The following is a 12,281-nucleotide window of genomic DNA, read 5'->3' on the forward strand; positions in this document are numbered from 1 at the left end:
TGAATTCTGGAAGTAGTAACCCACTTGACAATGGAGTATTGTGGTTACTTTAAGAATATTGCTTCTCAATTTTATTTTTAATTTTTGTTAGATCAGTAATTTAGTTTTTAACTCTGTTTGTTTGAAATGCTAAAATATGTTTCTGTTTATTACACTTTAGGTTTATGAACAGTCTGGGATCGGCCTTTTCCTTTATTTCACATGACGCTGTCACCAAAATCCAAATTCTGGAAGACTACAGACATGGTGCGAATGGCCAAAAGTATTTGACTATTCAATCAATGGTGAAGTACGAAGTTGATAACAAGCTTGTGGATCTGACAAAGCAAGGTGACCACTGGGATTCTGGCTGTCGTACACTATTGCGGCTCCATCGTGCCCTCAGGTGGCTACAGCTCTTTCTAGAGAAACTGCGGGTAGCTTCTGATGATAGCAAAACTTCTGTTCTTTGTACAGAGGCATACCAGGATTCCCTAGCTAAATATCATCCCTGGATAGTACGCAAAGCTGCAACTGTTGCCTTTTATATGCTGCCCAGCCGAGCAAACTTCTTTGAGGTGATGAATATGGGCCCAACAGAAAAGGTGGTATCTATACTGGGGGAAGCACTGCCGGTCGTTGCAAAGACTTACGACATTACAGAAGACCTGTACAGTCAACATGGCCTGCTCGATCTTCCTTAATCCTGTACTTTGCACAAATGACCCACTTGTTTTACAGTGTTGGGTTTTTAATGGTGATATTTGCAAATACTACCTTCGGCAACCAAAGATGGTAAAAATTACTTTAATTAACCTGATAATGAGTTGTTGGATGTAGTGAGTCAGTACTCCCTTCACATTATGATATTGTTTATTAAAAGGTCAAATATGCATTTGAGATCACCAAACTGACAGGATGAAAATGTCAATTACATGGATACTTTGAAATTAATTTTAGAGATGTTTAACACTAGATGTTAAAGTGGCTCCACGGCACAAAATTGATTTAGAATGGGTATAAAATGACTATCAAGCCAAGTGAAATGTGGAATTAGGTACAGTAAGAGTGTTGCTCTAAGATTAGAGTAGATTGAGGAATGTTGCTCTTCATTTAAAAATCTTAGGTCATCTGAGAATGATTGCATATATTGCTGTACAAATAGAAAGCATTCTATTCCCATAGAACTGCTATCCCTGATCTCTATCCTGTACTTTGACTGTAGATTTTGAAGCAGGCTGTTCTATTTCATCATAACTGTTTTGGCTGCCAGTGGTGTTTGGTATTTGCTGCAGGACACACCACCATTTCTTCTGCATTTTTCAGACAGTATTGGTGCCATGATGATGCACCATCTTTTTTTTTAAAAATGACGTAAAACAGCCTAAATGTCATTTTTATCAGGATGGAAATTATTCTTTTTATGAAACTTCAGGAACATTCCATTTACAATGCTTTAGGCTCCCATGAACAAGGTGAATCTTTTATTCACTCTCTCTTGCTGACCAAGGACATACTTCATATTTTATTGTGTAAATGAAGATTACACCTTTGCAACATTTTTGCATTAATCTATAAATTGCACCACCCCATGGATCACGATTTCCTGTACTTCTCTCTAAAGGAGTTGACTGCTGATATATGATTTGAGAGTCTCAACAGCCTAAACCTTGTCCAACTGCCCATTCTTCATCTCTGAATGTGAACAGAGAGCCTGTTCCACTGTAGTATGTATTTTGGTTGGCCTGAATCTATTGTCAGTGATTTGAACACATTTGTATTTCCCAGTATAGTGTCACTGGACAGTGAGCAGGAATGCAAATTGCAACTGACATTGTTTATTCCTGTTAATCTTATCCAAGGGCAGTGAGACAGTGAACCCAAAAATAGGGTCTCAGTCAGAATTAGGCAGCCCAGTCTAAGCCATGGATTGGGTTCCACCTAGCCCCAAAGACACATGATAAAACTCCGCTTATACGTGAGAAAATTGAGCAAAGAATGAGTCACCCCCTTTTTTATGTTTCTTTTCACTTTCTATATATCAGTAAATTCAAATGTCTACCCTTCCACTTTCCAATTATGTTTAATTTACTTTGTTCCTTGAGGAAATGAAGTCCAAGTACAATACAGATGAAGGATCCAAAATGTTCTTGTTGCAGGTGCTGACAGATTCTCTGTGAACGTCAGTATTCTGTGCTTTTCAGATCCGTAGTCCTCCTGGTTCTGATCTGATTTGCATTTTTGTTGATCTCATTCAACTCTATGAATAAATTACATTGAGTAAAAACTGTTGCAAGAGCAAGCAGCAAAACCATCAGATTACTCCCTATATTAATTATACAAGATATCGGATTGAACTCAGATTTTTACGTCATAGTGGAAGGAGGAATTAGCTTACATTTTTGCACTTTTTTTGTTTTGGGATATTTGCGTGTACTTAACTGCATAATTTGCAAATTAGGAAATGAAAAGGGAATGTATGTTAGTTTCCGAATAGTTTGAAAGCTTTCATTGTTCTGTGAGGAAAGAATAAGCCATATACTTGGGTTTTGCAGCTCTCTCCTCTTTCTGGCCACAGATCTACTGTCAATTGCTGTTTTCCTGATTGCCAACCCAAGGCGGGCTCCAAGACAAAGCAGCATTCCATCCTGACCCTAGACATTCTATCAGGCAGAAATCCATGGTTAAGAATCATCTACAATTTTGGTCTAGACAACAAACAGCACAGGGTACATCATAGCTGATCTTATCCTGTTTTTGCTCAAATTCCATACTGTTAGTTTCCATCAGCTACAATTTTCCTTACCTTGTCTCGAAGATCATTCAGATCAATTTGAATGTCTCAACTGAGAGCAGCAAAATTTTGGATTAAGCAAAGGACCTTTGTTGCATGGTTAGGGGCGTTGCATGAAATCCGCTGTTCACTGGAGGAATGAAAAGCAATTCTTTATTTTTCACCCTTCTAGAACATGAGTTTACTACTGCAGTTTAACAACACCAGGCTATGACAGGGCTAAAGAAACAAAAATGTGTCCTTTCCACAGATGCTGGGAACTGACAGTATGGAATTTGAGCAAAAGCAAGATAAGATCAGCTATGATGTACCCTGTGCTGTTTGTTGTCTAGACTGATACGTGAATGATGGATGCTGTGGTAATTTTAGCCCAGAAGAGTCACTGCCTAAAGGACACCAGAGAAAATAAATAGGAAAACATAATAGTGATTTCACAATTACAGTGGACTTTAATTCCATGACGAGTACCAGAAGGTAGTCTTGATGATTATTTGCACTGAGATCAATATTTTTACTGGGATTTTTGCCTTCCCTAATTGTGTTCACATATCAGCTTCAGTCAGCATTAGTCTTTGATCAAGAAAAGTCACCCTTTTTTTTTTGGCTACTGTATGTGAATGGGTTTGACCTACTTCTGGAAGATTTTTTATTGTTAATCCAGTTGTAATTTTGTCTAAATTTCAAACACTAATAATAACATGAAATTTTAGACTTGAAACTATCCGTCTTCCTCATGAATAATTCTTTGTTGGATCTGAGCTAAAGTGATTCAATTTATAATCAAATCTAATGTACCTTTTTGGAATTTCAGTAATTTTGTTCAATGTATGAGAGGATTAAATTGTGCACATAATTTTGCTTTGTCGTTGATCTATAAACTGATAGATGCAGGAACATAAGTAAGCAAACTGAATTTCTCAGCAGCCTACTGATGCCTAACAGCATACTCTGTCAGTTGCTTTGGGTGGCTAGAAACTAGAAATTGCTTTGCAGTGGGAGATCAATGTATCGATACATGGGCACTTCCAAACTAAAGCATGTGTTCTTTCAGCGCAACCAACACGTTGCTCCTGCTCTGACAATTACCTGTTGGTGGGCTTCTTTTGTTCTCGGTGCTGTAATCTAATTTTGGGTCCTATTTACATCTCCTTGCCCTGCTTGGCAACAAGGCCTTTTTAAGAAGGTGGTAATCCAGATGCCAGTGTTGTGCTGGTGAAGCTGCTGTCCTTGTATTGATTAACACCAGGTGAAGGCAAGAAAATAGACTCTCTTTGGTGATTTGATAGGAAAAATGGGATCCTCCCATTGTTTCGTTGTGGCCTCCTCTACATCGGGGAAACCAAGCGGAGGCTTGGGGACCGCTTTGCGGAACACCTACACTCGGTTTGCACGAAACAACTGCACGTCCCAGTCGCGAACCATTTCAACTCCCCCTCTCATTCCTCAGACGACATGTCTATCTTGGGCCTCCTGCAGTGCCATAATGATGCCACCCGAAGGTTGCAGGAACAGCAACTCATATTCCGCTTGGGAACCCTGCAGCCCAATGGTATCAATGTGGACTTCACAAGCTTCAAAATCTCACCTCTCCCTACGGCATCCCAAAACCAGCCCAGCTTGTCCCTGCCTCCCTAACCTGTCCTTCCTCCCACCTATCCCCTCCTCCCACCTCAAGCCCCAGCCCCATCTCCTACCTACTCGCCTCATCCCGCCCCCTTGACCTGTCCATCCTCCCTGGACTGACCTATCCCCTCCCTAACTTCCCACCTACACTCACCTTTTACTGGCTCCATCCCCGCCTCTTAGACCTGTCTGTCTCCTCTCCACCTATCTTCTCCTCTATCCACCTCCCCCTCTCTCCCTATTTATTTCAGAACCACCTTCCCCTCCCCCACTTCTGAAGAAGGGTCTAGGCCCAAAACGTCAGCTTTCCTGCTCCTCTGATGCTGCTTGGCCTGCTGTGTTCATCCAGCTCTACACCTTGTTATCTCCTCCCATTGTTGCCTCTTTTAATGTATGCAGGTACTGGGTTCTGACAAATCTCCAAAGTTATTGGAGAAGAGACAAATGTTGACAACATTCCAGTTAAGTCATTATTAGAATACAATCTCTTAAAATTAGTTGTAACTTTGCGCAGGCTCGACGGCTGCAAAATTTACATGTAGGAAATATTTCATGTAACTGCACATATAACCAGTAGGTGGTGCAATTTGTTTGATAACCTCCCTGGTAAAACAGACAAAAATTGCATTCATATTAAATCATAGAATCCCTACAGTGTGGAAACAGGCCCTTCAGCCCAACAAGTCCACACCAACCCTCCGAGCATCCCACCCTGACCCATCTCCCTATAACCTACCTAATCTACACATCCCTGAACACTACGGGCAATTTAGCATGGCCAATCCACCTAGCCTGTACATCTTTGGACTGTGGGAGGAAACCAGAGCACCCGGAGAAAACCCACACAGACACAGGGAGAAGACTCCACACAGGTAGTCGCCCAAGGGTAGAATCGAACCTGGGTCCCTGGCGCTGTGAGGCAGCAGTGCTAAGCACTGAGCCACTATGCCACCCCAAAGAAAGGTGAGAACTCCTTCGATCTGGAAATGAACCAGGGACCTAAGGATTATTAATTCTTCATTGGTACTTTTTATGTGCATGAGAATAAATATCTGTGTTTGTAGTATAACAGTAATTTGGGGATAATGAACAATGATCTTGCAGAAAGAATTTTCTGTTCAGCTTCAAAACCAGTTCCACACCCAAGGAACAAAATTTAAACTTTATTTATTGTGAAGCAGACATGTGCCATGTCTTCAGCTTCTCCAGTTAGTGAACAAATGAACTATACAGATGTGAAAATTCCTTGATCATGTCATAAATCAGCTCTGCTTAAAGGACAGGTAAACTTAGTCATTCTGACATTTAAAATGGTGGATACTTTTGCAGCGAGCAGTTGGTTTTGCTGACCAGTGCCTTATGAAAAAGAAAATGATAAAATGCTAAAATCATTGGAAAACCATTACTTCCAAATCTTTCTCCAAGTTGCATGTCATTTTGACCTGTGTAGATCCCTGTACCTTCATTGCTGTTGGCTTTTTCAACCTCTCACTAGTGAGATAACCCATCACCATATCAACAAAAGCAGTTCACAATCTCTGCAAAAATAGGTATCAGCAATCAATCTGATGAGCTATGCCTGCAGCCTGCAAAACAAGTGTTTCAGTTAGGAACAGATTTGATTGTGAAAGATGTTAGAATATTACTTGCTGTGTTTGCCAACTTGAGAATAGTTACTATTTTTCAGCAGTAAATAATGAACTAAAATATTTTGCAATGTCAAGCTCTTGAAAGGTGTTTATATCAATTCAAGTTAGATCATTTGTACATGTACACTTTCTAGCAGAGGTTATGGGATAAGTGGATACATACCCTGGTTGACTCCTTCTTTAGCAGAAAGATATTGAGATCAGTTCTAATATCCCTACCTCTAATCTAGTTAAAATTATTTATCTCAGCCTGGGATCATCTTGTCTTGGTTGATTTACAGCTTAAGAGCGAATTGAATGGTATATTTTTATTCAGCAGACTATTGACAGAGCTTATTATTTTGCATCTGCATTGAACTGTAGCTCGACAAAAATGTTACTGCAGATGTAATAGTTCTTCCCTGACTCTAACATGACAACCTTGTTCATCATATGAAGCAGAACTTATACATTTAGCAAAGGTTTTACTGAGAAATTTAAATTATAAGAGTTTACAGATGATTGCAAAATTGGGAGGTTGGATAGGTCGATAAATGTAATCATTCCCCAAACAATGGAAATGACTAAGATTAGCAACTTTGTTGCTCGACTGTTTTTTGATTCTCAAATAATAATTTCTTTTTCTTGATAATTTCCTTCTTTTCTTAATCACTAACAACATTTTCCTATGTAATGTTAATCCAGCCAGGAAAATAAACAATTCTACCAATCTTTTTGTTGAAATGTTATTAACCTGAAACGTTCACTCTAATGCTATGTCTAAAATGGCAACTGCTCTGCCCAAGACTGTAAGAAACTACAGAAGGTAGTGTGCACAGCCTGGACCATCTTCAAAGACTCACTGCTCCTTGTGATGACTTCCTACAACCTCTTCCGTCAGGCAGAAGATACAGAACCCTGAAAGCACACCAGCAGGTTCAGGAACAGCTACTTTCTGGCAGTTATCAGACTGTTGAATTGACTCTTGCCTCAAATAACGTAACCTGTATGCCTTTTAAGTCTTTTTAGATCTGTAAATCCTTTGCTTGGTGTGATCTGCCAATACCGCTCGTAAACAAAGTTTTTCATTGTTTATCTTTACACGTGACAATAAAATCAAAATCAAAAAAATTACACGATCCTGAGTATTTCCAGCATTTCTGCCATTGTTTCAGCTTTCCATCATCTGCTTTTGAGTATTTAGTCGCCATTTGTAGGGCTGTTCACTGAAATTTTAAACGTGTTTCCAATATTCAAACGATAACTGGTACTACGATCTATATGTTAGAAGGTCGAGAGATTCCTTTAGCAATGGAGGCACTTTACCCAGAATCCTCAGGGCGGTGGGATGTCCTCTATCCTTGCCGTGGTCAGCCACTGTGTAATACGCATGTCCGGAAGCTTGGTGGGAGCTGCAGGATATTGCTGGAGCCGCTGCAGACAATGGAAGGTAAAATCCAGTTGCAGATAAAATGGGATTGTGTTTTATAACAAACCAATTGTTACTTTCAAAATGAGGAAAATATTTTATTTTTTTTTAATCAACACGTTCACTTGTTTTTGTGTTATATTTTCTTCCCATCTGTTTTTGGCTATCTAGCATTCCCAGCGTAGAAATAGGTCATCGGGCCTAGCTTTTCTATGCCATTTTAAGTTTTTTGCGAAGATTTGTAGCTCGGGTTGTGGATGGGGTTGTTGGCTTGCTCGCCGAGTTGGCTGGTTATCGTACAGACGTTTTGTCACCATGCTAGGTAACATCATCAGTGCGGCCTCCGATGAAGTGACGTTGTTCTACGCTGCTTGGTATTTATATGATCAGGTCTGTTAAGTTGGGTTATGACATTTCCGGTTCTGTTCTGCATGGGTTTGTATATGGGATCTAATTCCACATGTCTGTTGATTGCATTACGGGTTGAAAACCAGGCCTCTAGGAATTCCCGTGCATGTCTGTGGTTGGCTTGAGCTAGAATGGCCACGTTGTCCCAGCTAAGTTGATGGCCTTTACTGTCCGAGTGCACAGAGATGGGGGAAAGTTCATTGTGTTGTTTTGCTCCTATCTGGTGTTCATGTATCCTGATGGCTAGTTTCCTTCTGGTCTGGCTGATGTATTGTTTGTTGCAGTCATTGCAAGGTATTTTTTAAACTATGTTGGTCCTGTATGTCATGGGTATGGGGTCTTTGGTCCTTTTGTGAGTGTTTGTCATAGTGGGTGGCCGTGGGTTTGTGTGCTACCGTGATTCCTAGTGCTCATAGAAGTCTCACTGTCAGTTCTGATATGTTTTTATATACGTCAAGAAATGTCATAACCCAACTTAACAGACCAGATCGTAATAAATACCAATCAGACTCAAACAACAACGCTTCATTGGAGGCCGCACTGATGATGTTACCTAGCATGGTGACAAAACTTCTGTACAATTCTGTACATGCAAGCCAACAACCTCATTCTATGCCAGAGTTTATAAACCATGCTAACCTCTTCCCATTCTACTTCATCTCCTGCTCTAAGCATAACCTTCTAGTCTTTTCTCCTTCATGTGTTTATCTGGCCTCCTCAGTCCTGAAGAAGGGTCATACTAGACACACAACATTAACTGTCTGTCTTTCTCCAAATATGCTGCAGACTTGCTGGGTTTCTCCAACACTTTTTTTTAAATTTCAGGTTTCTCTTAATATGTGTTTGCCCTTTTCTTGAATGTCATGTCAATCTGCAACCAGATTTCTGGGTGGGTAATTCCCACATGTCCCCATTCTCAATCCTGCTATTGGAGAGGTATGTCAGGGAGCCAGATCAAGCAGATTTTGTTCTGATTTTAATTAGCCATTATGCAGTAAGGGAGAGATGCATAAACCACACCATGCTGCAGCATTAAACAAAACAAAGGTCAGCTAGAATTTCAGTCTGACTCTCATGACCTGCACAGGCAGGTATGTGTTACGTGAAATAAAAACAGTGCTGGAGAAACTCAGCAGGTCTGGCAATGTTTGTGAAGAGAGAAACAGAGTTAACATTCAAGTTCAATATGATTCTTCAGAACTGAATGTATCAGCTGAAGCTGGGATCACGCTTGAATATGGTACCCTCCCCACTGTCGAGCGTTATAACATACGACTGAATAATGGCCACTTGGGTGAGCAGCACTGATGAAACAGTTACGTTATTGGATCTTTTTCACCATCCTTTCTTTAAATTCTTACCTCTCTCAAACTCAGATGGTACTGATGATCAATTTCCATGTGTTTTGAAAGTGCCTGTTGTTGTCTTGAGATATAGTTGAGCTCTTGATGGTACATCTGGACAACAAAAAAGAAACCCTGTTTCCTAATTATTTATGAGGAAATGAAATTTATCCTAAGGATCTGTTGAACTCTCTGCGGTTGCAAAAGCAGTGTTACATAACATCGAAGGTCACGGAGTTTAAAATGTGAAGTGAATCCATTGAACAAACAACAGATACTCTAACAATTATATAAGAATAACATTTTCAGTAGGGAGTCACATCAAAATCAAATAGAAGTAGTCACAACATTTTGTTTTCTAAGTTGTTAGAGTATCTTCAACTAACTCACTGAACAAATCAAATCACTTGTATACCCTTTCACTGATACTTGTAACTGGTTTTCATAAGTAACACTTAAAGTAATTGCTAATTGTACATTAAACTAAACTAAACAAAACAAGTTTGCATTTGTTAAGGTTTGATGGTTTCTTCCCTTAGGCCCACTGTTTGGGGTTGGGTAGTGTAAATATCTGTAGAAATTAGCTGCACCATGGGCCACTTTAATTTCCTTATCTCCTGCAATTGGATATTAAAAGGGACAAGCATGAGGCTAAACACTGAGAAGCAAAATAATGGTAAATTTTAATGATGGAACTGTGTTAATGCTTTTAAGAATGATGGACAAATAATAGAATGCAGGAAAACCCCCTTGATATTCAGTGTTTTCCCACTGCTGAATTTCCCACTTTCAACAGTGTTGGGCAGGGGAGTCATCATTAACCAAGTACCCAACTGGAGCAGCTACCTAAATGTCCTGAACACAAGTGTACGTTAGACATGAAGTACTTGCAACAAGTGATTTACCACTTGATTCCCCAAAGGCTGTTGTCCAAAGGTTTTATCATGGTAAGACGATGTGCCGTGTGTTCAGATGTGAGATAACTTGACCACCTTGTTTTGAACATGGTAAAGCAGCTTTCTTCAAGTCTGGAGTGGGTCCCAATTTCAAAAGTGTACTTAGCTTTGAAAACTATGTGAAGTGGAATGTGGATTGTGGATTGTGGATTGGAGCACTGCATGGGTGATAAAGTGTACACACTTGATCCAGCATTCTATAAAATTATTGATTTTCTTCTTCACCTCTTGTACTGAAGGTGAGCAGAAATAATATTTCAACCCCTGTTAGCCTCTTTGTCTGTAAACAATATATTTCAAAAACTAACTGACAAATCTCAACAGTACTTAGCACACAGAGTATGACCCAAGGACAAACTGATAAGTTTTTGGTGAAGATCTGGATTCTGGAACTTAAGAGATTTACTAATATTGGGAAATAGGACAAATAGATTGTTTTAAACAAGAATTTTGTGGGTTGTTTTATTTAGAATATAACTTTGTTGTGATGAAATTTGTTTACCACTGTCGAAATGTAAGCAGAGTTTTGAAAGCAAGTTGTTGAATGTGGATTAGCCTGAAGACTCCTTGATGAGATGTAAAATCTAGAAGAGCTGTGTAATTGCAATAATGTTGAGTTTACGTATGGCAAAGTAATCACTGAACTGAGTGCTATTTTCAGTTGATTGCATTGTGATCAGCACATTTTGATATTCATGTGGCTGTATCTGTGAAGGGTAAATTTTCATCTCTCCTTGTTCTGTGACAGTACAATAGACCACTGGCTACTATAGTGTTTTATGGCCATGAAGAACACATTGAGTTAGTTAAGACCATAAGAAATAGGAGCAGGCTGTTAAGCCCATCAAGCCTGCTCTGCCACTTAATAGGCTCAAGGCTGATCCAACATGTCTCACTTACATTTTCCTGCCCTTTTCTCCTAACCCTTGATTCCTCTATTGATCAAGAATCTATTTATCTCCATGTTAAGTGTTGCACACAAGGACTCTTCCCACAATTCTCTGTGGCAAGGAGTTCCAAAGATATTCAACCTTCTGACAGAAGAAATTCCTCCTTATTTTAATCTTAAATTGACACCTCTTTATTCTGAGACTATGCCCTCTGGTCCTAGACTCTCCTAATGGGGGGGAACATCCTCTCAGCTTTATCCTCTCAAGCTCCTTAGGAATCCTATGTGTCTCAATGATATTACTTCTCATTCTTTCAAACTCTAGTGCATCCCAACCTGTGTAATCTTTACTCATTAAGCAATCCCTGTATACCAGGGATCATCCTCATGACCTTTGCTGAACTACCTGCAATAAAACAGTATCTTCTCTTTAAATAAATGGGCCAAAACTTCTCACAGTAGTTCCCCTTTTTGTTTGCTTATGTTCAGCTTTTAGTTTAATTGTTTCTTTCCTGTATTGGTAATGTATTAAATGAGGCACTTCTAACTTTTAACACGATATGTAGCAGGAGAAGACCATGTGCCATTGACTGTGATCTGCCGTGATCATAATGTATGATCTGGGGCTTTGTCTACTTTCCTACCTGTTCCCCATATCCGAGAGAGTCCAAAAATCTATGTAACCCAGTCTTAAATATATTCAACAATAGACCATTCACAATCCTTTGGCACAGAGAACTTCAAAGTTTCACAACCTTTTGAGTGAAACCATTCATCCTCTTGTCAGCCTGCTGAGACTGGGGTAAACTACTGTCTCCCTTATGGGTCCACCTAAATCAGCCCCCACCCCTCTCGTATTAAGTGACAGCCAAGCAAGAGGCAATTGGATCCTCTTTTAAGGAGTGGCTGAGAAATGCCAGTCAGAAGTGTACAGTTAGAAAGAAGCAAAATACTGCAGATGCTGGAAATGGGATTTGAGGAAGGGTCGCTGGACCCGAAACATTAACTCTGATTTCTCTCCACAGTTGCTTGCCAGATCTGCCGAGCTTTTCCAGCAATTTCTGTTTTCTCCTCTTAAACGTTGTTATTTTACCTGCTAGTACCCTCACCCCGGCATCTGTGTTCCAGGTATCCCAGCAGTAAGTTGTCTCCCCAGTAAAACTGAAGGTGTAGGAGGTGACAAGGTGTAGAGCTGGATGAACACAGCAGGCCAAGCAGCATCAGAGGAGCAG

The 12,281-nt window shown here is 39.9% G+C and overlaps 2 protein-coding genes across 2 annotated transcripts in view; one reads left to right on the top strand and one right to left on the bottom strand.

Moving 5' to 3' along the window:
- sdf4 (stromal cell derived factor 4) overlaps positions 1-12,281 on the bottom strand; it is a 67,724-nt gene that overhangs the window by 9,174 nt on the left and 46,269 nt on the right. The gene's annotated exons all lie outside the window — the stretch shown is intronic.
- LOC109927488 (zinc finger protein 239-like) overlaps positions 7,383-12,281 on the top strand; it is an 8,220-nt gene continuing 3,321 nt past the window's right edge. The window contains exon 1 of the mRNA XM_020527513.2: positions 7,383-7,474. Coding sequence (XP_020383102.1) covers positions 7,468-7,474 — 7 coding nt within the window. The 5' untranslated portion in view covers positions 7,383-7,467. The remainder of the gene's footprint in view (positions 7,475-12,281) is intronic.

The sequence above is a fragment of the Rhincodon typus genome, chromosome 31, assembly GCF_021869965.1.
Source record: "Rhincodon typus isolate 14 chromosome 31, sRhiTyp1.1, whole genome shotgun sequence".
NCBI lineage: Eukaryota > Metazoa > Chordata > Chondrichthyes > Orectolobiformes > Rhincodontidae > Rhincodon > Rhincodon typus.